This window comes from Mercenaria mercenaria, chromosome 1 (assembly GCF_021730395.1).
Source record: "Mercenaria mercenaria strain notata chromosome 1, MADL_Memer_1, whole genome shotgun sequence".
Lineage (NCBI taxonomy): Eukaryota > Metazoa > Mollusca > Bivalvia > Venerida > Veneridae > Mercenaria > Mercenaria mercenaria.
Genome location: NC_069361.1, coordinates 15,805,161 through 15,831,098, shown reverse-complemented (window position 1 = coordinate 15,831,098; position 25,938 = coordinate 15,805,161). Strand labels below are relative to the sequence as shown.

Here is a 25,938-nt window from a genome sequence, read left to right as displayed (position 1 = left end):
AAGGGGAAACCACTAAGTACAGATGAGTAAGACACTGTTGAAAAAAAATATATAGATAGAAAAAGATGCAAATATTTTTAACGATCACTTTTCACGTATTATAGAATGAACATTATAACTCACTGCAGTGTGGGACAGAAATGTTAAGGACAAACCTGTTGTCACGAAACAAAATGTTGATTTACCAATCACTTTCAATCAAAGGAATTTATGTGGACATGAATTACATTTCATATTAGATATTATCTTCATACGTAGAGATGAAATAATGCACAAATACAATATTTTTTGCGAAGAAAAAATAAAAGCTTTTGTACTTCTGTTAAAATCCATGTCATGCAAAACATTTTCAATGAAAAATAAATATACCTCACTTATTATTTCATTTATTTAATTCATTGAAAATAATTAAAATGCTGATAATGTTTAGGATTTTCTCACATGTTTGAATATTTGAGATCTATTACATAAAGGATCTTACATGAGTATCTTTTCATATTGAATTTATTTGTAGTTGTATGAAGACTTTTAAAGAACTACAATACGGAAAAGCACAAATGTCACATTATTTTATCACTTTTCTAGCTATTTCTGCTGAAACATTACAATTTTGCATTTATCTATCGTAGACAAAAATCGATTCTATCAACGTGTTGCTTACGATCCATATGTGACTAGTTAATAAAAGCTTGTGTAACTTCAAAATATGACATGACTTTATTTTACTTACAAAATGTATATCATGTGACAAAACTATCGTTGACATTGACAAAGAAACACGTTTTAGTATATCATATGTATCTAACAAACATTTTGAAAAATATCTAATCGTTAACAGTTGTCAGAAAACTGTATATAAATGATTAAAAAATAATTCAATTAGATATTGCCATATGGTATTATACATTGCAACAGTCGATATCAATTTATGAAAGTGATGTAGAGCTGTTGATTATAGTTGCCTAACCTTTAATGTCTTGCAAAAATGTTTTAGCAAAAGTAAAACAAATGCTAATCCTTATACCACAATTGTGTTGATATCTGCATGTGGCAGTGGAATTGAAGGATTATATAGGGTAATCTGAGTTTTGTTCAAGATCGGATAACACTCCAATTTAGTTTATTATATGACAGGAATGCGTGTCATAATGTGTCAAACATTTTGAAATGAAATGATCCATTTCAGACTCTTAGTGAATAGTCAAGTCAGTGACACTAAGAAATATTATCAAGAGTTTGATGAATAGAGGTAATTTGTTAAATGACTTTGATTCTATACCTATTTCTCGGGGTTTTTTTTTGGACTTTTTATCAAACATACAAAATATCACAGACAGTGTACAGAAAGTACGGACAACGTTTATAATCATTCGATCTAATTCGGGTTCTTTTATTGGTCGACAAGTTTTATGGTGTATTTTTCACTGGAATGTTAACCAAAGTTGTTTTAATTTTTGGTGGGTTTTAAGTTACGCCGACAATGTGATGTATATAGGCCCCATGTAATTTCTAAAGCTTAAAATGATGGATTAAGACCCCAGGATCTCCTCGAAGCTGTATTACAGACGCAAGCTGGGAAGTATGGAGCCTATCCGATGCCTAAAATCCAAGCATGTTATTCTGTAGTATTCTTTTTGGTCAAAAACACGTTGCACTTGCATATATTTAGTTCGGTTTCCTGCATTCTGACCATCATGAATTGTTTTTTAGTTTTCCGGGTACTATATGTAGATGGTATAAATATCGCTATATGAAATGAATTCGACATCTGAAGACACTTTGAAGTATATTTCCCGCATATAATAACCTGCAAAGTAACCCTTTCAAATGCAATAATTCGTCTACAAGATCTTTCTGTAATGTTGATATGAAAAAGCGATAAGAAATATTGACACAAAGTACCGGTGCACGATGGTAGATAAATTATCAATAGTATCCATTTACCTTAGTTTTGGCCAATGTTAGGCTTGAACAAACAGAAAAAAACACTAAGGAAATTCTCGTGATTTTCGTTGGTGAACGTTTCTGATATGCTGTTTCGGGTCCAGCGTGGACAAATAATGGAGCCCAAATCAGTTCTGGCCGAAGCCGAAATGTTTTCATCTGCAGTTATTAATATCATTTTGTAGCAAAACGTTACTTTAATTAGGGGAGCCCAACTCAGTTTACATCAATTATGCAGGTGTTATTGAACGAAAAAAAAAAACAACGTAAGTTAACCCTAAAAGTTTTACTCACATCACATAACTCATTTCATGAACACGTTGTACTAGTATCTTGTCTGGCGCGGAAAAACTAATGTTGAATTCTTCATACAAAAGTTCGTCTTTAAATAATCCCGATAAATTCTAAACGTATAATGTGACAAAAAATTGTTTGCTGCTCAAATTCCAACGTAGGTTATATTTAGATCTTCAACAGTTTAACGTCACAAGTGGAGAGTGATGTAATAATAAAACTGAGTTTAATCTACACAAAAAACAGACACTTTACACGTTTAGTTAATTTGCATGATTCTAGGCGTTATTTCATCACATGAAGCACATTTTTGCCAATCAAAAAACTGAAGGCGATAGAATTACATGCTTGGATTTTTGACAAGGAATAGGCTCCATATGGAAGAAACCCCGCTCGTCTTTTTCCCAGCTAGATAGCTTCCTGATATGAATGAATTCTACATTCAAAAGGAGGTTTCTAACCTGCACCGGTGAGTGGCAAGTGATTAGAAGTCTGTGTCTGAGGCCTTTTAATAATGCAATATGAAACTACAATCGCTATAATGTCTGGTTGGGTAATGTAAGGAATATTTGTACAATCTCGGTTTAAATGATAAAATATGTCAACTTATATAATGATGCACACATCATTGGATGAAAGAAATAGGTGTAGAATTAAAAATTGTCAAAGTGTTTTAACGGAATTTACCTCAAGTTAGCAGTGTATTCAGATCTATATTAAGACATGTTTTAGTGTTAGTTAACGTGTATATCTAAACAGAAGTTGTTATTGACTAATGGGAAATGATGGAGTGGGAAATAATAGAGAAAGGATACGGTTGATTCTCTTAACACTATGTATTGCTTTTTGCTGTATCCAAATTATATTTTACCACACAGTTAGAAAGCAATATCCGGGTGCAACTTCATATAACTTTAGTAAACCATATCAGGTGATAACACAGCCAGGTTTGCTGAAACTTATAAATACATCAATACCAACATATCATTTTAATGGACTTTATATTCATGAAAATAAAACGTTTTGTTCTTCAGTTACAAATCTGACCATATTAGTTCTTGTGTTATCATCAACTGGAAACTTAAACAAAAGGCAAGCATTAAGACAAACCTGGACAAACGGAACATTCTATAGACCGTATGGGACACTGAAAGCTTTGTTCCTTCTAGGAATCGGCGACGATGCCGATGTCCAGAACAAAATTAATAAAGAATCTCAGCTCTATGGAGATATTGTTCAAGGAGGTTTTATAGACACTTACAATAATTTGACACTCAAGTCAACAATGGGATTTGAATGGGCAACTGATCGATGCAGAAATGCAAAATATGTTATTAAAACAGATGACGATATAGTGATTAATATGTTTAAGTTGTTTCAAAACACTATTCTTAGAGAGTCCGAATGTGATTTTCATGTTTATTGCCACCGCCAACAAAATATTGTCGTTAGAGAAAATACAAGTAAATGGTATGTCGGACAAGACCACTTTAAAGGGTGGACTAGATATTCAACCTACTGCGGAGGATCTTTTGTAATGATTTTGAATGAAGTGGTTCCATTTATATACGCATCGATATTTAGAACACCATTCTTTTGGATCGAAGACGTTTTATTATATGGTATTGTCCTAGACAATATACCTGGTCTTAAATACAAAAGAGTTAGAGGAATAGACCGCAACTTAGACAACACTACCGCATCAATAATTTGCTTAAAGGAACAAAAGACAAACTGTTCACCCTTTATATTCATGACGAAAGGCGCGCTACAGATCGTGACACTTTGGGAAAACATTTTACTGTTGTACTACAATTGAAACTCACCTTTTGTCATTTATGCGCATTTAGTGTATGATACTTATATTTGTGGTATACAGTATGCATAAAGATTTATAGCAACCAGTCGGCAAAATATTACAGTAACCTTTGAAGATATCAATAAATGGTATCAGCTCAGCTTATATTTACCAGAAATTAACGTTCGGGAAAGTACGTAAACGAGTTTCTTGTACCGATGCTAAATCAGCATTGTGTTATTGTGACTTCATATTTTATATAGATCTATATGAGACTGCAATACATAAATTATTTTGCGACTGGTTTATGCTAACCATAACTTTTGTGAAATATATTTATGAGAAAATAATATTAAGATTATTGCATACTACACAAAATGAAATATCACTTACTTTTGCATGTAACAGTAAAGGATATCGGACATTATGCTAGGGATTTTGCCCTAAGTTCAATGCTATTTCTTGACTTCAGTAGCTGATAGTTTTATATAACAGCTTCAAATACTGATAAATAAGTTATATTCTTATCAAACTGTCACAAAAAATAGTTTTATTTTATATTCGTTTTCTTGAAATTCGAACAGTTTGTAACTAAGGGTCATATTTTTGAAAAATTTTAAATGTGTATTTTTAGTTAAAATAAGCATTGGTATTTAAGGTATGTCTACTATGAAATATTTTGACACAATAAATAAACTGATACCATAGAGATTATCAGTTTTATTGACATTTTTCAAAATAAACGAAACGGAAAAAATAAGAGTGGAACAAAACATTTGGTCCCTAACTGTACTTCAAGTTATTTCCACCCGAGTGCCCATGATAACACTGATGCATTGATCATATCCTATTGTTTGTTTTCTATACATCAATTGCTAGACTGTATTTATACACATGTTCAAAACAGACCGGTCATTATGTAGAGGATTATTATTGAATACATGCAGTGGTGTAGCTGGCCATACATTGGCGTAGTTGGCCTTTTTCAGTTGAAACGGAGGGGTGCAGGAGACTGCCTATTCCACTACGGGTTCAGGGATGCCTTACTTTTAGCATTTTATATCAGTGGAACTTTACTAGCTAGTATCAACCTTATTTATATAGATATTCTTGGGGTGTCTGTGTTAGTTCTTTGAGGTCCTTACTAGTATTTCGGTTGGCTTCGAAATAAGTTTCAGATGTGTGAGCGAATTGATGTTAATTCTGGGGGTGTCCGTGTTAGTTATGGGCGAGTCCGTATTAGTTCTATGGGTGTCGGTGTAAGTTCTGGAAGCAATTAGGTTAGTTAATGTGATGGTGTCTGGTGTAGTTTTTGTTAGGGTATAGGATGCTGGATCAAATAAAAACAAATGTTGCTCTTAAAATGCATTCTATGTTCGCTTCAACTGTGTCCTACAAAAGGTAAAAAAATTGCACTTAAGTGGCACTATTCCCATAAAAGTTCGTCTGTATATCTTTGTCTACTTTACGTTGAAGACACATATGTAATATGTCGAAGCCACTTGCTTGGTTCTTGACTTATGACAGATGCAGTTGTCTCAATCCTGATAACACTCAATCGATGGACTTAGACTGTCAAGAGGTAACAGATCTGATTGCAAAAGTCATAAGATATACTTATAAAGATCTGTCTGCTTTCTAGCTTCACTTTCTATGTCCCCTATTTATTTAGTTTAGTGTTTTCTGTGCTTGAAATATTTACAAAAATGAATAAACTGTGTATATATGTAAGGTTTAGGAAAAACATGCAATAAGTGTCAAATATTTATGTTAAAATTTATTTGCTGACACCCTGTACGTAGTTGTTTTCAATTCTAAACACTTTCCCACCCGTGACCAAGTGTCATTTTTGCAGCATACGTATATAATAATTATTTACAAAGGCATGTGAACTATTTTGTTGCGTCACTGGTGGGAAAGATGTTTAAAACGTAAAAATGATTTATGTTCATATTTTAATAGAAAAGAGAATGAGAAATGTCTACAAAGTCTTCTTTTTTGTTCATAAACTTGTAAAATGAAGTCGCATTTATCAAGAAATGGTCTTCAACTATCATAACTATGCAATTTCAGAAGTCTATCCCTATGTCAAGTTTTCCTTAATCGGATAGGCAATCTGAATAGGAAAATGTCCGAGGTCCTTCCTTATCTAAGTTACCTATTATCGATGATAAATTATTAATACGCGAGTAACATTATCACTTTTATATTCTTGATATAATGTATAAGAAGATATTTTGGAAGAACAGAACGCATCCAAGCTAATATTTACAATTTATGTACGCAATAATATCTCATTTTGTTTACAAAGTGTTCATGTAAGAATAAAATCTGGAAAGTAGGTCCCTCGGAAGCACCGAAAACAATGCAAACAGTGAAAATTGCAGACTCGGTTTGATTGAGTCTGTTCATGAGCAGTAATGGAAAATGCAACACTGCCCACGCCCCCTAGCACCGGCTTAAGCAGTATTCAATCTTCAAATCTAAATGAGTCTTTATCGAGGTTTATACTACTGATTGGAGACAGTTCAATTTTAGATTAATTCACGTATGTTATGTTTTACAATTTTGTTTCAAGATTATAAGAAAACATAAATACAAAACAGACGAACACAGTTATCCTTCAAAGAGATGTAGTATTTCAGAAATGTTCCTCTAGTGACTTGAAGTTTATTCAGGTCATTTCAATTTGGCCAAAAGTATGGCTGCCAGGGGACAGGTAGATTCCCCTTCTATGTTTCTTCGTTAAAGATTATTGATCATGAAGCTGACGTTATTGTTATACATACACGTTCATTTTATGAAGCATCTCTTGTTCAAAATTACAAGCATCATTTTCTCAAGTTACAAAGGAATAATAAATCTCATTATGAAGGTGCTTTATAGTGTTGCATAATCTCTAATGAACAGACTGCATCAGTTCAAGTAAGTTACTTTGCTTAGTTGCGTTTTTACGTCCAAGGGAGTGATATGTGGATTTATTTTACATTATTTCTATCTTATTTATGACTGTAAGTCGACCAATATACAGGTAAATAGCATGAAAGACACACAATACTATCTTAAAAAGACTGTAAGTCAACACATACATTATAAAAAGAGTTATCATTTGTTCTTCCTATTTCTTTCATAGTAAACATGTTTGTTAAATAAATACATCGTTTTACCTGTTGGTATTGTTTTAAGCCAATTGAATTAATTTAAACAATAGTTAATTATGTCTCCCCCAGGAGACATATTGTTTTTGCCCTGTCCGTCCGTCCGTCTGTCCGTCCGTCCTTCCGTCCGTCCGTCCGTACGTCACACTTCATTTCCGAGCAATAACTGGAGAACCATTTGACCTAGAACCTTCAAACTTCATAGGGTTGTAGGGCTGCTGGAGTAGACGACCCCTATTGTTTTTGAGGTCACTCCGTCAAAGGTCAAGGTCACAGGGGCCTGAACATTGAAAACCATTTCCAATCAATAACTAGAGAACCACTTGACCCAGAATATTGAAACTGCATAGGATGGTTGGTCATGAAGAGTAGTTGACCCTATTGATTTTGGGGTCACTCCGTCAAAGGTCAAGGTCACAGGGGCCTGAACATTAAAAACCATTTCCGATCAGTAACTAGAGAACCACTTGACCCAGAATGTTGAAACTTCATAGGATGATTGGTCATGAAGAGTAGATGACCCCTATTGATTTTGGGGTCACTCCGTCAAAGGTCAAGGTCACAGGGGCCTGAACATTGAAAACCATTTCCAATCAATAACTAGAGAACCACTTGACCCAGAATGTTGAAACTTGATAGGATGATTGGTCATAAAGAGTAGTTGACCCTTATTGATTATGGGATCACTCCGTCAAAGGTCAAGGTCACAGGGGCCTGAACATTGAAAACCATTTCTGATCAATATCTAGAGAACCACTTGACCCAGAATGTTGAAACTTCATAGGATGATTGTACATGCAAAGTAGATGACCCCAATCGATTTTGGGGTCACTCCATTAAAGGTCAAGGTCACAGGGGCCTGAACATTGAAAACCATTTCCGGTCAGTAACTTGAGAACCACTTGACCCAGAATGTTGAAACTTAATAGGATGATTGGTCATAAAGAGTAGATGACCCCTAACGATTTTCCCTTATTGATTATGGGATCACTTCTTCAAAGGTCAAGGTCACAGGGGCCTGAACATTGAAAACCATTTCTGATCAATAACTAGAGAACCACTTGACCCAGAATGTTGAAACTTCATAGGATGATTATACATGCAAAGTAGATGACCCCTATCAATTTTGGGGTCACTCCATTAAAGGTCAAGGTCACAGGGGCCTGAACATTGAAAACCATTTCCGGTCAGTAACTTGAGAACCACTTGACCCAGAATGTTGAAACTTAATAGGATGATTGGTCATAAAGAGTAGATGACCCCTAACGATTTTGGGGTCACTCTGTGAAAGGTCAAGGTCACAGGGGCCCGCACATTGAAAACCATTTCCGGTCAGTAACTTGAGAACCACTTGACCCAGAATGATGAAACTTCGTAGGATGATTGGTCATGCAGAGTAGATGAACCCTAACGATTTTAGGGTCACTCTGTTAAAGGTCAAAGCCACAGGAGCCTGAACATGGAAAACCATTTCCAATCAGTAACTTGAGAACCTCTCGACCCAGAATGTTGAAACTTCATAGGATGATTGTTCATGCAGAGTAAATGACCCTTATTGTTTTTGGGGCCACTCCGTTAAAGGTCAAGGTCACAGGGGCCTGAACATTGATAACCAGTTCTGATCAATAACTTGAGAACCACTTGACCTAGAATGTTGAAACTTCATAGGATGATTGAACATGCAGAGTAGATGACCCCTATTGATTTTGGGGTCAGTCTATTAAAGGTCAAGGTCACAGGGGCCTGTTCATGTTAAATCATTTTTTGGAAATAAGTTGAGAACCACTTGACCTACAATGTTGAAACTTAATAGGATGATTGGACATGTACATGACCCCTATTTATTTTGAGGTCACTTGATCAAAGGTCAGGGTCACAGGGGCCTGAACAGTGACTTGAGAACCACTAGGCCACGAGTGTTGAAATTTAGCGGGATGACTGGACATGCCAAGTAGATGATCCCTATTGCAGCCAACCATCAGTGTCTCTTTGACTTTCGCTCCTGACCCCTATTGACTGCTTGCCTATAGGACTTTGCATTTGGGGGAGACATGCGCTTTTTTACAAAAGCATTTTCTAGTTTACATCCGCTTAAGTACAAAAACAAAAAATAAAGGTTCAAAACAGATGAGAATATCACTGAAATTTTCAATCTGAGAATTTATATCAACTGACTATATTATCAAGATTTCACATATTTTGCTGAATTCTAGTAATGTGAACTATCGGCATGAAATGTTACTGTAAACTATCAGTTACGTGACATTTTATAAGCTTATGTTCATAATTTTCTTTCAAATTTCTAAACCTATTGAGGGTACTTTGCAGATATATTGAATTGCTTTTATTTTAATTAGTTTACATTGTTTCATTTTATTATCTGTGATTTGTGTGTAAATACCTTGTAAAGCATATTCCGGTAATTATAACATATGTTTCTGTCAACGCTTTCGAAATTAAATGATTATTCAGACAAAACCTATTTTATTTCTAGCCACTACCACTTTAAGACTCATTTGATACGCACGAAGTGTCGTATGATGTGATCCACAGACACAGACACTTGGAGTCAGGATCCCATCTCCATCGCCTCTTCTAAGTGACGCCAATATTATGAAGCAATTTACACGAAATGAGGATAGGTGGCGATCACAAAATGGGTTTTATCACAATTTCAGCGCGTCGCAAAAATGCACAGTTTACTTTTAATACTCTTTATATTACGAGATCGGAAAGTTTGAACAATAGTGGAGTCAACTTTTGAATTAACACCTGTATGGAAACATTCTGTCTTAACAGCTGACATTCGGGTCTGGACGAGAAATCGATAATTTTCCTACATCGATCAATGTTTAACTTTCAAAGAATAGGTAGAGCTATTTGCACTCGCCCATTTCCCGGTGTCGGCGTCTCAATTTAGATATCATATAGCATGCGATGTAATGCGCAAAACCAAAGCCCTTAGCTCAAAGGTCAAGGACACATTTGGAGGTTAAAGGTCAATAGGTTTTTTCCTGTCCGGTCTGTAACTCAATCGTCCATGAAGGGATTTGAATATCACTTAGCACAAATGTACCGCATAATATGATGATGATGCACACTTTTCAGACCCCTAGCTTAAAGGTCAATGTCACGCTTGGCAGTCAAATGTTAATATGGCATGAATAGGATCTGTTTCGTGTCCGGTATAGAACTCTGTTATCCATAAAGGGATTACAATATTACTTAGGAAAAATATTCCCCTTAATCAGATGACGTGTCATGCGCTAAATCCGGACCCCTAGATCAAAGGTCAAGGTCACACTTAGAGATCAAATGCCAACAGGGCGTTTTTCCTGTCCAGTATGTAACTAAATAATCCGTGAAGGGGTTTTAATACTACCAACTGATAAGATGATGTAGCATGCACAACTTTCAGACCCATAGTTTACAGGTCAATGTCACACTTGGCAGTCAAATGTTAACATGGCATGAATAAGGTTTTGATAACTGTTTTATATGTGATAACAGCAGTTTTTACATTTCATCGTCAATATTTTAAGGTTTGTTAAACTAAATGTGAACGCCATTGAATATGTCATTGTATAGAATAGTCGTTAATTCAGTTTCAGTTTAAATATTAGTTGGAACAAATATTCCCCTAGATGAGACGACATGTCATGGGTAAAACCCTGATTCCTAGCTCAAAGGTCAAGGTCATACTGGATAAATTTAGAATTAATAATTACAAGGTGTCTTCAGTCAGTACATAGATTTTTCTACTTTGTGTACCACTTTACCACATAACTTAATAAATGAAAAGCTAACTGCCCAAATTCAAAAGACTTTTGCCAGGGAAAATGCTACTTTTCTCGCTTGCAATTTCGATAAGGCATTTTTACTAGTATTATAAAATATTATACTAAAAAAATATTATACTATGTGGACCTGTGACAAAGTTTGTAAAGTCTTTTCCTTTTTATTGAACAATATCAATATTCAGGTTTGGGAATGCAGTTTTCAGACAAGTAATTGGTATTCCCATGAAAACAAACTGAGCACCCCTTCTCGCAGATGTGTTTTCATATTGTTATGAAAGAGCTTTCTCCAGATACACAGGCAGACGTTATTATTGCATTTAATAACACAATACTCTATCTAGATGATATGATTAAAAAGTATAATCCGTTTTTTGCCCAGTTGGTGGATACTATTTATCCCCGGGAGCTCCAGTAAAATAAAACTAACAACTCGGACACTACTGCTTCATTTCTAGATTTACATCTCTCCATTTATGACTATTTTATACATACCAACATTTATAACAAAAGGGATGAATTTAATTTTAGTATTGTAAATTTTCCCCATTTGGATGGGGACGTACCCCAGGCAACATCTTATGGGATATATATTTCTCTGTTTATTCTGTTTGCAAGAGCGTGTAGTCATGTTGAGGATTTCAATGAACGTAATCAATATATCAAAAATAAGCCTCTTCAACAGGGCTACCGTTATTATAGATTACGTAAATACTTTACTTAATTTTACTATCGTAATTCAGATTTGGTTTTAAAATACAATAGCAATTTAAAGACACTTCTGCAAGAAGGTATATCAAAACCCGTTTTTATTGGGATGCAGTTTACAAACTTCGTAAGATTTTGGGTCATGGCAATTTTTCAATTGTATTTAATAAAGTTATTAATCGTTTTATTAAAAGAGATTACGATCCAACTGTTTTGAGACACACCGAATGTTGGTGTTAAGCCCGTTTACAGGAACAGGTGGAGGACTCTATGACAGGTAGTTCTTAAATCCCACCGGGACTAAGTTATTTTGATTTCTGTCTTTTGGCCTGTTTCGTCGGGCCCTTAAGGGTGTTACCATCGTTGCTCTGTCTTTTGCAAAGGCATTGAGTACATGCGTTTTAGGTTCTTAAGGATTGCATTTATATACAAGAGCTTTTGTTTTGTTTTACATTACATGGCTTCTGTTGCCTTTGCGTATGTTAGGGTTTCTCCTGGCAGGGATAACTTTTATTTACACTGTCATGTGACTTTGGAAAATGGTGGGGGTAAGACTGAGGTTATGTGCACCATAAACCGGTTTAAGCTCCCCAGTGGTGGTTTTGCCACTGACCGTTCAAAGGCGGTGCCCCACTGTGTTCATTTACATGTTTGTTTTGTCCTTGTGTTTGTTTTGTGTGATTGTGTGTGTTGGTCGTGTGTGCGTCCGCGTGCTGGGTTTACTTTGGGGGAGGCTGCGTTTTTAGAGCATGGCTTTCCTTGTTGGATACCCATCCTTGTTTTTTTTTGTACGTCAAAGGTCAAGAGGTTTTTTTCCGTCCGGTCTAAAACTCAACAATTCATAAAGGGATTTTAATACTACTTGGCTACAATTTTCCCCATTATAACATAATGTGTCATGCGCAACACCCTGACCCCTATCTCAAACGTAAGTGTCACACTTTGCGGTCAAAGGTCAATTGTGAATTCTCCAGTCCGGTCCATAACTCTTGTCATCCATTAAGGGATATAACATGACACTAATGTTCCCCATAATGAAACAACCTGTCTTGTGCAACACCCATATCCCTAACTCAAAGGTCAAGATCACAGTCGAAGGTTATCGTGTTTTTTTCTGTTTGGTTCATAACTCATCTATTAAGGGATTTTGAAAAAAAACATGACACTAATGTTTCCCATAATGAGAGATTTGTTACGCACGATACCCACACCACTAGCTCAAAGGTCAAGGTCACATTTGAAAGTCAAATATTAAAATCGATCTTGTCCTGTACAGTCTGTAAAATATTTTGATATAAGGTCATTTAATATATGGACCCAATTAAAAACAAATCGTTGGTGTGTTTTCTTCAGAATTACTTCCCTTTAATATGATAGTTTCTTACATTTTTTATCATATTACCCTATGAATTTCTAAAAAACTAAATGTAATCAAAATTGAAATTAAATACTTTTTTATATTTATAGATGTTATAAGCAATCAACAACTGGAGATTTTTATATATGCAAATTTAAATCCTAACATTGTGTTATAACATATTGTGTTTATAGTACAATGTTGTTTACAAACTTCATTGACAGATATCTGATCATTATGTTATACTGTAGTAGAGAAAATTAGTTGCCTTCCAGTAGGGGACTTTGTATTGCGTGGCAATTTACTTGTTTCTTCATGATCATTTTGTCGGACATTGTAGTCTTGCGCCAGGTGTAGGCTGCAATTTTTTCTGCTCTGCAAAAATTGGATTATTTTGCAAAAACCAGTGATTCAAGAGATTGGATTTTTGGCTCAGTTTTTAATAAACTGGTGACCAACATACTGCAGAATTTATTTTGTAGAATTATCATTGGATTTACGAATAACTTTGATGTAAAACAATTTTAATTGGACAAATATTGGAGTAACGTTTCAATAATTTCATTCAGTTTTGGTGAACAACATATCACTCAAAATTATGGCTAATCCGTGTACAGGTAGACAATACAGTAGAGACCAATTACTGGATTATAGAGATGTGTCTAGGAGGTATACAATACCGAATAAAGAAACATTAGCTATGCTGATAAAGTATAATCTTTTGAAATACAGAGGTAAACGAGCTGGTCGCCCGAGGATAAAATCTAAAGCTGATATTCACTTGACAAATTCGACCCAAATTATACTAGATCATACATTTATATCAAATGCACACAGAAAGAAACAAAGGAACGTTCAAATTTGATCCAAATTAAACTAGATCATTAATTTTTATTGAATGCCCAAAGAAAGAAACAACTGAAACTTTCAACTGTGAACATAAGGTCTGTGCGAGGAAAGTCTGCTGACCTTCTCCAGCAAATATTAGAGGAGGGTATAGACCTCTGTGTGATCACTGAAACTTGGCTACAGCCGGATGGTGATGACGTTGTCAGGGGGGGGGGGGGGATGTCACAGGATGGATACTGCTTTGATGATGTCCCGAGACCCGACCGTAAAGATGGAGGACTTGCCCTATTATACAGAAACAATCTCAAAGTGTCAAGAAGCCCAGCAAAAACCTTTCAGTCCTTTGAATGTGCTGAATGGAAAGTATGTAGTCAATCATTCATCCTCTACATCTTTGGTATATACAGACCGTCATATTCGGAGAGACACCCAGTAACTCAGGCTATGTTTATGACAGAATTCACTGAGTTTCTTGAACAAATAACGACAAGATCTGAGTCTCTGGTGCTGTTAGGTGAATTTACCATCCACATGGATAATAAGTCAGACTGCTACACAAAACAATTTCAGCAATGTTTGAGAACTTTTGGACTGGTTCAACATGTCAATGCTCCTACTCATTCTGGTGGTCATATTCTTGACCTGATGATCACAAAGGTAGAAGACAAACGTGTGAATGTCTAAAAACCTTTACCAGACTATTACATCTCTGACCACTGCTTTGTTAGTTGTAACATTGAACAGTGTCGACCTCCCTTGATCAGGAAAGAAATAAAATCTCGCAATTGGAAATCTATATCCAGTGACATATTAGAAGCAGAATTCGGTCAATTAAATAACATTGTAGTGAACTCGTCCAATGTCAATGATCTTGTGTCTGAGTTCACTAGAATCACGTCAGACATTGTTCAGAAACATGGTCCTCTAAAGGAAAGAACTATTCTCTGTAGACCGACAGTTCCTTGGTACTCAGGATACCTAAAACAGCTGAAACAATACAAACGATCAATAGAGAAAATCTTTATGAATGACAAATCTGACCTGTCAAGGAAAGTATATAGTGGTGTAAGACATATATATAGTGCTGAACTTTCTAGGGCCAAGGATGAGTACTACCAGAACAAGATTGGAAAAGCAGAAGGAAACATGAAAAAGCTATATGCTGTAACATCCAATTTACTGGGAAGGTCGGACAATCCGCTCCCATTATACACAAGCGCAGTATCTTTGGTAAATGACTTTCTACGATAATTTCCTGATAAAATAATCAAGTTGAGAAATGATATTGACAACATATCAACTGAAACACCCAGCAATGTTAATTCTTCCTACTCAAATCCACCTGCGATTATGAATACATTTACTGCGTTCAAACCACTTTCCGAAAACGATATTTTGAAACTTGTATATGCATTAAAATCTACAACTTGTGAACTTGATGTGATACCAACTAAGAAAATAAAGGAGCATTTTTCATAACTTGCTCCCGTAGTGACAGAAATTGTAAATCGATCTCTGCTATCTGGTGTGTTCCCGGAGGAATGGAAAAGTGTTGTGATAAAACCTTTGTTGAAGAAGAAAGGTATCCCAATTGAACTGCATAACTATCGCCCAGTGTCAAATTTAACATTCCTCTCCAAAATTCTTGAAAAAGCTGCACTAAACCAAATCAATAAGCATATTGAAGCTAACAATCTTCTCCCAGCTTACTAAAGTGCCTATAGAAAATATCATGGGGTTAAAACAGCAATGGTCAAAATGTATAATGATCTTTTGGAAACCATAGATGAAAATCAAATAACAATCGTGGCCATGATCGACTTGAGTGCAGCGATACTGATTCAAATCCTTCAAGATGAATTTGGTATACACAGCACTCCCTTGAAATGGATAGAATCTTATCTCACGAACAGAACAATGAAAACTTTAGACGACCAGTCAGCATCTGACACGGAGCCACTGAGGTTTGTTGTCCCGCAGGGTTCTTGTGCCCGACTTGTGATCTTTACCCTGTATATATCGGCTCTGAACCGAGTCGTGCAGAACTATCCAGCTGATCTCTATGGATACGCGGACGACCACAAGATTGCGTTAAAAATTCAAGCGGGAAATACTCAAAATGAGACAACTGTTTTTCAACAACTCGACAGTCAATGAAATCATAAAATGGATGACAACCTTCAAACTGAAAATGAATCAGTCTAAAACTGAAATAATTATGTATGGAACCAGACAACAGTTAGCGAAATTGAGCATTACAAGTGTAAACGTTGGTGGGTGTGACGTAAAATGCGTCGATCATGTCAGAGACCTGGGTGTAACTATGACCAACACACTCCACTTTGACCATCACATTCAGAAAAAGTGTCAGATAGCTCATGTGAAGTTACGAAACCTTAGGGCTAAACGGAAACATCTCACACAAAAGTCAACTGAATCATTAGTGCATGGATTGGTTCATTCTCACATTGACTTCTGCAACAGTTTATTTACAGAAATTCCAGCCTACCAAATCAATAAACTACAGCGAGTCCAAAATCATGCCGCTAGAGTAGTCAAGAATGCTTCCTATGAACAACAAAGTGCCGAACTTCTGAAAGAATTACACTGGCTTCCAGTTAAGGCTAGAGTCATGTTCAAAGTTTTAGTAATAGTCTTCAATGTCATCAATGGTACAGCTCCAGTATATCTGAGGGAAATGTTTGTACCGACTCGACAACGATACAGACTTCGCTCACAAAGTGACACTAACTTTAACATCCCTAGACGGCGGACAGAATTAGCAGACAGATCTAAATGGTGGAACGATCTGCCTGGCTGTCTGAAACACATTCAGCCTGAAGCCCGCCAGCTTTAGATCAAAACTGAAAACACATTTATTTAGGCAGTTTCATGAACAATGAGTGTAGTCTTGTTAAAATACAAAATATCAGAAGTAGTGTAAAATAGTATTTATACATATCCAAATCTCTAAATCTAAGTTCTAGAATCCTGTTCATATTTTGTATATATATATTTTAAATGTGTGTTATGTAATTGTAAAGCGCAATAGAATATTTTATAATTTTTGCGCTATATAAATGCCATGTATTTGTATTTGTATACTGGCAAAATATTGTTTTGATGTAAAGGCAGTCAACCGTAATATGCTATTTTGCAGGACTATATATTGATCGATTATATGTTAATGGTCGCCGATGAATTGTAGAAGTTTATTATATAGGAATTTGAGGGTTTGATTTTGTAGACTATATAGCTATAAATATAATATCGCCGAGACCTTCATCGGGTAAATGCAATGATGGCAGGCATTTGTCGGGTATAAGGCAGCATTACATCTCTCTCTGTCTCTGTCTCTGTCTCTTTCTCTCTCTCTGTATAAAGTATGAACATTTATTCGAAGAGAAATACTTGTAACAATGCTGTCAAAGTAAAAATCTGAAATGGTCTTTATTTGCAGTTTTTATCTATAGGCCAGAATACACTGAAAATGAAACGTGTTGTCTTGTTGTCTTTGCATCCAGGTAGTTTCGGTTTACATGTAATATCTATCATAGAGTTGACATTAAAAACTAATATCAGTGTTGCTTTATATATTTCAAATGACTATAACAGACTACAAGTATATGGGAACTCGAACTCAGGACATAACATAAGGGGTTAACATTCTAACACGTCGCTATGGATGCTATCTATTTAATAGTCCTGCCTCAATCTCATACAGGGACATGGCCTTTAGGAATAATCTGAGTAGAAATTTAACAAAGAAATATGAATGTACCTATATACCTAACTACATATTCAGACACGATTTCGCCCTATGAATGTCTAATATGACATTCGATTATACAAAAGATGACATGTTTTGATGTATGGTGCATTTGTATGTTAATGCCAAGCATTATACAATAAAATAACATATATAAACATCAATAATACACCAGCCTTTGTTAATCGGATTGCCGGACGCTTAGATAAGGATAGGCTTAGAATAGCCACTAGACTGATAATACAGAATTTGTCACAAAATCTGAACTTTTGTAAAAACAAAGACAAATATCAAACAGGGAATGCCACGTACCAAAATCGCAGCCTCCCCAAAACGAAACCTACAGCACGCAGACGTGCACACCACAAACACACATACACGTGCACACACACAAAGCCAACACATGAGGAAAAAACGAACAAACAAAGGAACACACACACACATACACGCGCGCACACACAAAGCCTACACAAGAGGACAAAACGAACAAACAAAGGAACACAGTGGGGCACCGCCTTGGAACGGTCAGTGGCAAAAACACCACTGGGGAGCTTAAACCGATTTATGGTGCGCACCCAACCTCACTCTTACCCCCACCATGTTCCAAAGACACGGGACAGTGTAAATAAAAGTAATCCCCTCCAGGTGAATCTCTAACATACGTAATGGAAACAAAAAGGCATGTGAAGTAAAACACAAAAATGCTCGTGTATAAAAATATAAAAAGCAAACCTTTAGAACCAAAAACGCATGCACTCAATGCCTTTTCAGAAGACAGAGCAACAAGAGAAACACCCTTAAGGGCCCGACGAAACAGGCCAGAAGACAGATATCAAAACAGTTCAGTCCTGGTGGGATTTAAAAACTGCTTATAGAGTCCTCCCCCTCTTCCGTCAGACACAATCAAAGAGGGAAGCGTAGTGTCCAACTGTAAACGGGTTGAACACTAAACATGTGGTATGTCTCAAAACAGTTCGGTCGTAACCTCTTTTAATAAAACGTTTTATAATTTTACCAAATACATTTGGAAAATTACCATGACCCAAGATCTTACGAAGTTTGTAAACCACATCCCCATAAAAAACGGGTTTAGAAATACCTTCTCGTAAAAACTAAATCAGAATTACGATAGTAAGATTTAGCAAAATATTTACACAATTTGTAATAACGGTAGCCTTGCTAAAGAAGTTTACTTGTAATATATAGATTACGTTCATTGAAATGCTTGACAAGACTACACGCTCTGGCAAATCGAATTAATTGAGAAATATATACCCCATAAGATGAAGCCTGAGGTACATCCCCATCCAAGTGGGGAAAATTTACAATACTAAAGTTAAAATCATCCCTCTTGTCATAAATTTTGGTATGTAATATATTGTCATAAATAGAGAGATGTAAATCTAAAAACGAAGCATGTTTCTTTTTTTCTATGTAATAGTGAAAATTCCAGTCTGTTTTAGAGATTTTCTCAGAGAACTATTATAATATTATTGACCATAGGATATAGCGGCTACATTCACAGTTTTAAAAACAAAAAGTAAAACCAAAATATAAACCATAGTCTAAAGGGCTAGTCTAGGATAGCCTATGCGAGGTATCCGCTTACCGAACAAAATAACAAAAGGCTGACGACGTAGACCTGACCAAAATAGTTGATGTGATAATGTAACACATGTACACATACTGCCATACTGCGTACTGCTTTGATATGAGAAATTGTGTGTGTATTTTACAGACTTGGTTTAGTATGAATGAACATGATAGTGTCTCTATCACAACACTTAAAGGGGGATCAATCCTCAGAAATACTGAGAAAGACAATCAGACAAATCTGATAAAGCAGATAAGCCAAGGTGACTCAGATACAAACAAATGAAGCACCAAACGTTCAACCTTGTGACATGTTACATTCAATATTAAAATATAACGAATGCAGCCTGTAATATTGCAGCAGATTGTAATTAGTAGTACCGGATGAAAAGTTTACTCAAAGTTTATATGTATATGAAGTTGAATGTAGTATATTGATTATCAACATTATGACATTGTCTTGTTACATCAATATGTAACAAAGAGAGATGCATATTGTGCCTTAATAATGTTCCATCGTTTACATGTGTTCACACAGTATTAATTGTGGTACCCGAGCGGGTATCCAGCGCAAGTGTTTGTTCTCAGTGTCAATTAAAATTTTTCCCATCTTGTTACATCAAAAGCAATGATGGTTACAAGTGTAGTTTAGAACAGTTAACCGTTACTTACGATCTTTTATGACCAATACATTTTCGGAAACTGCATTGAAAGGACATAATCTGAACATAAAATTATTTATGTGACCCAGTTTTTGTAATAAAAATGTTAAAGATATATGGTGGCCGTGCGCGTAGCTAGGCCTTTTTCGAAGTACGCATGGGGACACGGGGTATCCTCCCACGGAAGTTTTTTTAAGTGATGACGGCAAATCATGCATTTTGTATTTTTTTGAAGCAAAAGAAGTAACTGAAATTATCTATTCCTTCTTGTATATATTTTATACAAAATATATTATTTTACTAGATCTGCGTGTATGTGAAATATGTAGCAGATCTGCTTGTTGCTCTAAGTGCATTGTTTAGTGTTTTTTTCTAACTTACAATAGCAGCCTACACATCTTACACTGTTTAATTACAGAACAAGTCGATTTCTTTTTTATCTCTATACACATGTGGACATTTTTTCTGAATGAAGCAAACCATATGGCACACAGAATTCTGATTAGATAAAACTGTTTACTCACATTGTGTTAAAAACATTTCACCTTCACAAATTAAACAATGGTATAATCGAAGGTCCGTATAAAAGACCCCTGCAGGAAAAATGAGCACAGTACTATTTACAAATTCTTCGTTTTATCAAAAACATAGATTAGTGGTGTATAACTTCTAGTTACGTTTAATCACATGAATCAATCTTTGTACCATTAAATCTAATGTAACACCTGGTGAATCTCTGTTATGTAAATTTCGTTTCATTCTAAGGACACAGTCTTACAGCCCTATACAGAAATAGTAGTAGTAGTATAGGGGTCTCTTTGGCATCAAGAGTGCGCATGCGTGAATGACGTCATGCGCAGCGGCCATTTTGAATTTTATTTTTAGAATGACATCATCTTCCTATTTTAAGAATGACCTCACTCTGTTATTTATATCTCCCAGAAGTATATAGAGCTGACTTATATACCTATCTAGGGCGTGTTCGCGCACATTGAGGGTCAGGTGCTCAGCCCTAGACGGGGAGATATTATGAAAACAAAAACTATATATTAATAATGTTTAATTAATAAACATATAGATTTATCTATAACGTAATATACATTGTATGGTAAACAAATAACTTATTAATGATAATTTAAAGCAAAATATTCATTATATTTTTAATTAAAAACATTAAGCTTTATTTAAGATAGCTACGTTAGAAATAACGTTAACTGAAAATAAAGTATTACATTTTTGCTTACGATGTTTCCTCCTTGGCGTCCACTGATAAAATGACTCCAATCATAAGCGTAATAGTACTAAATGCGCATGCTCGGACCTATTTTTCATAATGACTTCATAAGCTATATTTAGATAAGGTCATGAGTGCATCAAACGTGATCATGGTCAGAATGTCTAGCGTGTGTTGATTTAAGGCCGGATAGACGGACAATAAAAAGTAAACATGTCAAAGTTAATCCCTTTAAAGTCGCCACAATGTCTGGCGTGTATTTATTTAAGAGCGGATGCGTTAACAATAGCCTATTCAACTGTCAAAGTTAATCCCTTTAAAGTCGCCACAATGTCTGGCTTATGTTGATTTATGGACGGATGCATTAACAAAGGCCTATTGATCTGTCCAAGTTAATCCGTGTATTGAGTACGGGAAGGGAGGTGACATCAGGTCTGGGTCGCATATGGACCGAAGTGCCTCTTTCATACCATCAATGATATGATGTTAAAGAACATTTTTCTTAAACAATTGCCAACATTTTTAATGACCATCCAGAGTTTTAGAACCGGTAAAGGGCTTTTTTAAGAAGGTTGCTAAAATCATCAAAATAAGACGTTTTAGGGTCCATTTTTACATTTTGGGTATCTGACATTTTTGAAAAGCCCAAAGGGTGTACTTTACTATAAACTAGGTGCCAACCGGAAATGAAGTCATTAAAATTTCAAAGTCATCGTACAGACTCGGGACCGGTACCGTTAGAAAAATCTTTTCGAGTAGGTTCAGAAAATATGTACAATTACGGGTCTATCTCTATCCGTTTTCCAGATATTGAGGTTTAAACCAGAATCATTCATCCGGAAACACCCGGCTTCATGCCTTTATTATTAAAGATAACCTAGGCATGTTGGGTATCTAACCGAAGGTCTCGACTAGTATTATAAGCTGGTACACTCAAACCGGAAGTGAAATCAATCACGCGTAAAATTCACATTTTCTGCGCGTCCCTAGACTCGAACCTGGTCAAGTAAGGTACCATTGGAAAGGTCTTTACAAAACGATTCGACACACAAGTACACACACACACACGCACGCACACGTACACGTACACGCACACACACACACACGCACGCACGCACGCACGCACGCACACACACACACACAACACACGCGCACACACAAGTACACACACACACACACACACACACACACACACACACACACACACACACACACACACACACACACACACACACACACACACACACATACATGCACGCACGCACACGTACGCGCCATTAAACAATATATGTAACATCATCAAAATATTCAAAATTATCAAAATCATTCGGGCCTATTACCCTAGTACACAGATTGTGTCTGCAACTTCATTAACAGGTGTCACAATAATATCTTCCTTTGTAACTTTACATTTGTCATCTATAGTTATTACAACAACATCATAGTCTCCGAAATTGAACATGCCAGTTCCACTACGGTGTAGATACTCCAACACATCACACAATATTTCATATATATAATTTAGAACATCCAGAATTTTGAATTAACAGAGTATACACTTCAATGTAATCGTACAAGTCTATGCATGAAATTCAACCTTCAGCGGATTTTAAGTATTAATATTTTTTGACTTGAGATCGGCTTAAGATAATGTATGAAAGAGAACTGGCCAATGTTGACACTAATACTTTGAAAACTGTAAAAGCGGATTAAATTTCGGTCAATTTTATGACTTTTAGGAGAAATTATAGAAACGAGTATTTTGTGTTATAAAACTTTTATAGTCCTTTAGGATACTGTCTTAAGTACAGATAGGTTCTAGAAAGCCTATTTCGACCATTCTAGGAAATCGTCAAGAGTTTCAATGAACAGAAATACATTGAACAATCAGTTTTCCCCATTTCGTGACACACTTTCTATTCATCAATTCTGAGATGTTAATTTCATGTGATAAATTCATAAAAATCTTTCATTTACATCCCCATTCTCGATTCGATTTTCAACCGTTATCGAGTTATGACGTAACAGCGTTTTTTAAAAACCCTTTCTTTCTTAAACTTTGCAATAAACTCTTGAAACAGTAGCATTGGAAAGATCTCGTCGCATAGGTTCAGAAAATGTATACATATTTACCTCTATCTTGATCCGTTCTCAAGATATTGGCGTTTAAAGATTGAAGTGACGTCACCTTTTGCGGTAAATTCAAATTTCGCAACCAAAATTTTCAAAATGTAATTTCTCCTCTATTTGTGGACCGATTTTGATGATCTGGTGTCAAACCAAAACGCTTGGCGAGACCTAAGTGTTGGTAGAATACAACCGGAAATGAAATCACTCGTGCTTTAAAATATCGATTTTCGCCTTTATTACTCAACCCGGCTATACCCGTGTTTGGTATCCTACGAAAGGTTTTGACTAGTACTATTTCCATTGTTTGCACAAAAGAATATGGGGTCACTCACGCGTAAAATGCGTCAAAGTAAGCTTACCTGATCCTTACACTTTGAGATCAAAAATGACAATGAACGAATTCACAGGTCATTTAGAACTGCTAAGAAACGCTTATTGCGAAGCATAAATATCAATTTGTGAAGCGATGTTGGAGAAATAAAATACAATAAACGAATATGTTGTTTTATTTGTGTACACCACAACACCTACTGACGCTTCTTTTTTTCTTTCAAATCAAATTCAACGTTTGGGTTATAAATAACAAAGACATTTTTGTTCTTTAATCTTTATTACCAAAGCTTGTATCACTAATACAGGTTACATGTATCAACTAAAATAAGACAAAATAAAGTCATCATTCAACTTCTTGCAATACACATCAAACGGTTTTACAATGTCCTTCATTTTCGTCCAGAACATCGGTTCATAATGTAATATACGCAATACAGCCCGCATATGTTTGAATCTGTATCCTGTATTTGACTGAAGTTCATCCAGTAACGCTTCTTTAACACTTGCTCAAAATGAACTTTGTAGTGCTCTGGTCTTATACCTAGTGAATCGAAAAATTCGTCGGGTCCCCTTTTTGGAAAATAAAAGGCCACCAATTTTTTCCTGATCCTGGCTCGTGTCTGTATTTGAAATGACGTATTGTCCCTACGTATCTGAAGTTGGGTCCGCCGCACATATTGTCACAGGTACTCTTTTAACATTTCCTCGAGTTCATAGTTAATCATTTAAAAATGTATAGGTGTTCCAATCCATAGTATCTTGGGTCATATTTTGGCGATATTTCTTACGTCGTGGGCTGTCTAAATCACGACTCATAGGTGTGTCCAGTGTATTCCTATGTCGCTTTAGATCACTATGCTTTCGTGACCGTCTTATTTCCGACCTAGCAATATCAACCGCTTGGGCTACGGGTGTCACAAGTTTTACTACGGGGAGATCTTCCCCTTTTTTTTCTTGTGCTTCTCTTTCTTGTTTCTCTTTTAGTTCAGCCATTTTTCTAAGATGAGCACCGCTACCCACGATGTAACGGCCCATTTTGATCAGGATACACATATCCGTTCCCTCAAGTCTTTGAAGTGTTGTATCCATTTTTCCGGGTCCGTTTTATCCGGTACCCATTTTTCTTGTTTATAATCGTATACCTCTATGGTACCCATTTTGCATGATGAAAAGTTAAAGCACGCCAACCTTCTTACAACGTTCATTCATCATCATCCGATTCTTCATCGTCATCACTTTCTTTATTATCATCCATTTAATATTCTTCTTTGCTTTTTGATCGGGCCCACAACTCATCAAATAGGTCTTTTCTAAGGGCAATGGCTTGCCGAACAGATTCTTTGACAGTCATGCCGTGCTGACTTCTTAGTTTCTTAGCCGACTGTAGAATCTGCTGCTGAGTAGGGTCGTTTTGTAGCTCATAAAAGTCAATTAGAAATCGGGCATAATTTTGTCTCAGTCTCTTTCTTAATTGAGGCAATTCATCATTAGCAGTGCGACGGTACGCTTCTTTAAAAGAGAGCCCTTGTTCTGTATAGTTGTTAACTTTAGCTTTAAATTTGTTCTTTAATAGATTGTCTGAGAGGATCCTGAAACGCTTATCCATATCTCACGGCTTGATCGCTGTTCTATAATCTCAACTTTTCTACGTTTACCTGGAGGTCCCTTGATCAAAGATCGTTTCTTTACAAAGCTTGTGTCACTATTTCTGTTTACTGTTTCATCATCACTATCATCATCACTATCATCATCATCATGGTCATCAGAATCTTCCTCCTCATCTTCAACTTTGTCATCATTTTTATCAGATCCTTCACCATTGAAATAGTCTTCTTGTTTATATTCATCATCTGTTCGTTTTCTCTTTTCTGGAGTGTTTGCCTCGAAAATGTTTTCACGTAAACGGTGTTGTTCTGGGGTGCTTGATTTTAAGTCTTTTACCAAATAACCGTGAGGTCTTGATGTCGCTCGTTCAAACCGTTTCATAAAGATGTTACTAGACGAAGGATATATTCTTCTTGCCAATGTAGCCACTTGCTGTCTATCAATAGGATTATTAAATAGCACCAGATACTGCGTATTCAAAGCGATATCTCTGCAGGCTTTACCTTGAGGAAACAAATTTTGGGTGAGATATACGACAGATATGTTCCTGTGGTGACTGCCCTTGGTGAAGAGATCAGCAATTCTTGGTCGCATTTAGCTTCAGTCATCAAGTCGTCAAAGACCAGCAGGTCCTTTGACTAACATTTATATACTGGGAATCATTCAAGTAGTCTGGAATACCGTGTACAAATTCGACCACCGGGAAT

General features: G+C 35.9%; 1 protein-coding gene across 2 annotated transcripts; it reads left to right on the top strand.

Annotated features, from left to right (window-relative positions):
* Positions 1-838: 838 nt before the first annotated feature.
* Positions 839-9,641, top strand: LOC123544900 (beta-1,3-galactosyltransferase 5-like). Of its 2 annotated transcripts, none has more exons than XM_045331040.2 (2): positions 839-1,249; positions 2,971-9,641. In XM_045331040.2, the coding sequence occupies exon 2, from the start codon at positions 3,014-3,016 to the stop codon at positions 4,055-4,057; it is 1,044 nt and encodes a 347-aa protein (XP_045186975.1). In that variant the 5' UTR covers positions 839-1,249; positions 2,971-3,013; the 3' UTR covers positions 4,058-9,641. The 2 variants fall into 2 exon arrangements, with proteins under 2 accessions (XP_045186975.1, XP_045186972.1); XM_045331037.2 differs by having other exon boundaries at positions 2,936-9,641.
* The last annotated feature ends 16,297 nt before the right edge of the window (positions 9,642-25,938 follow it).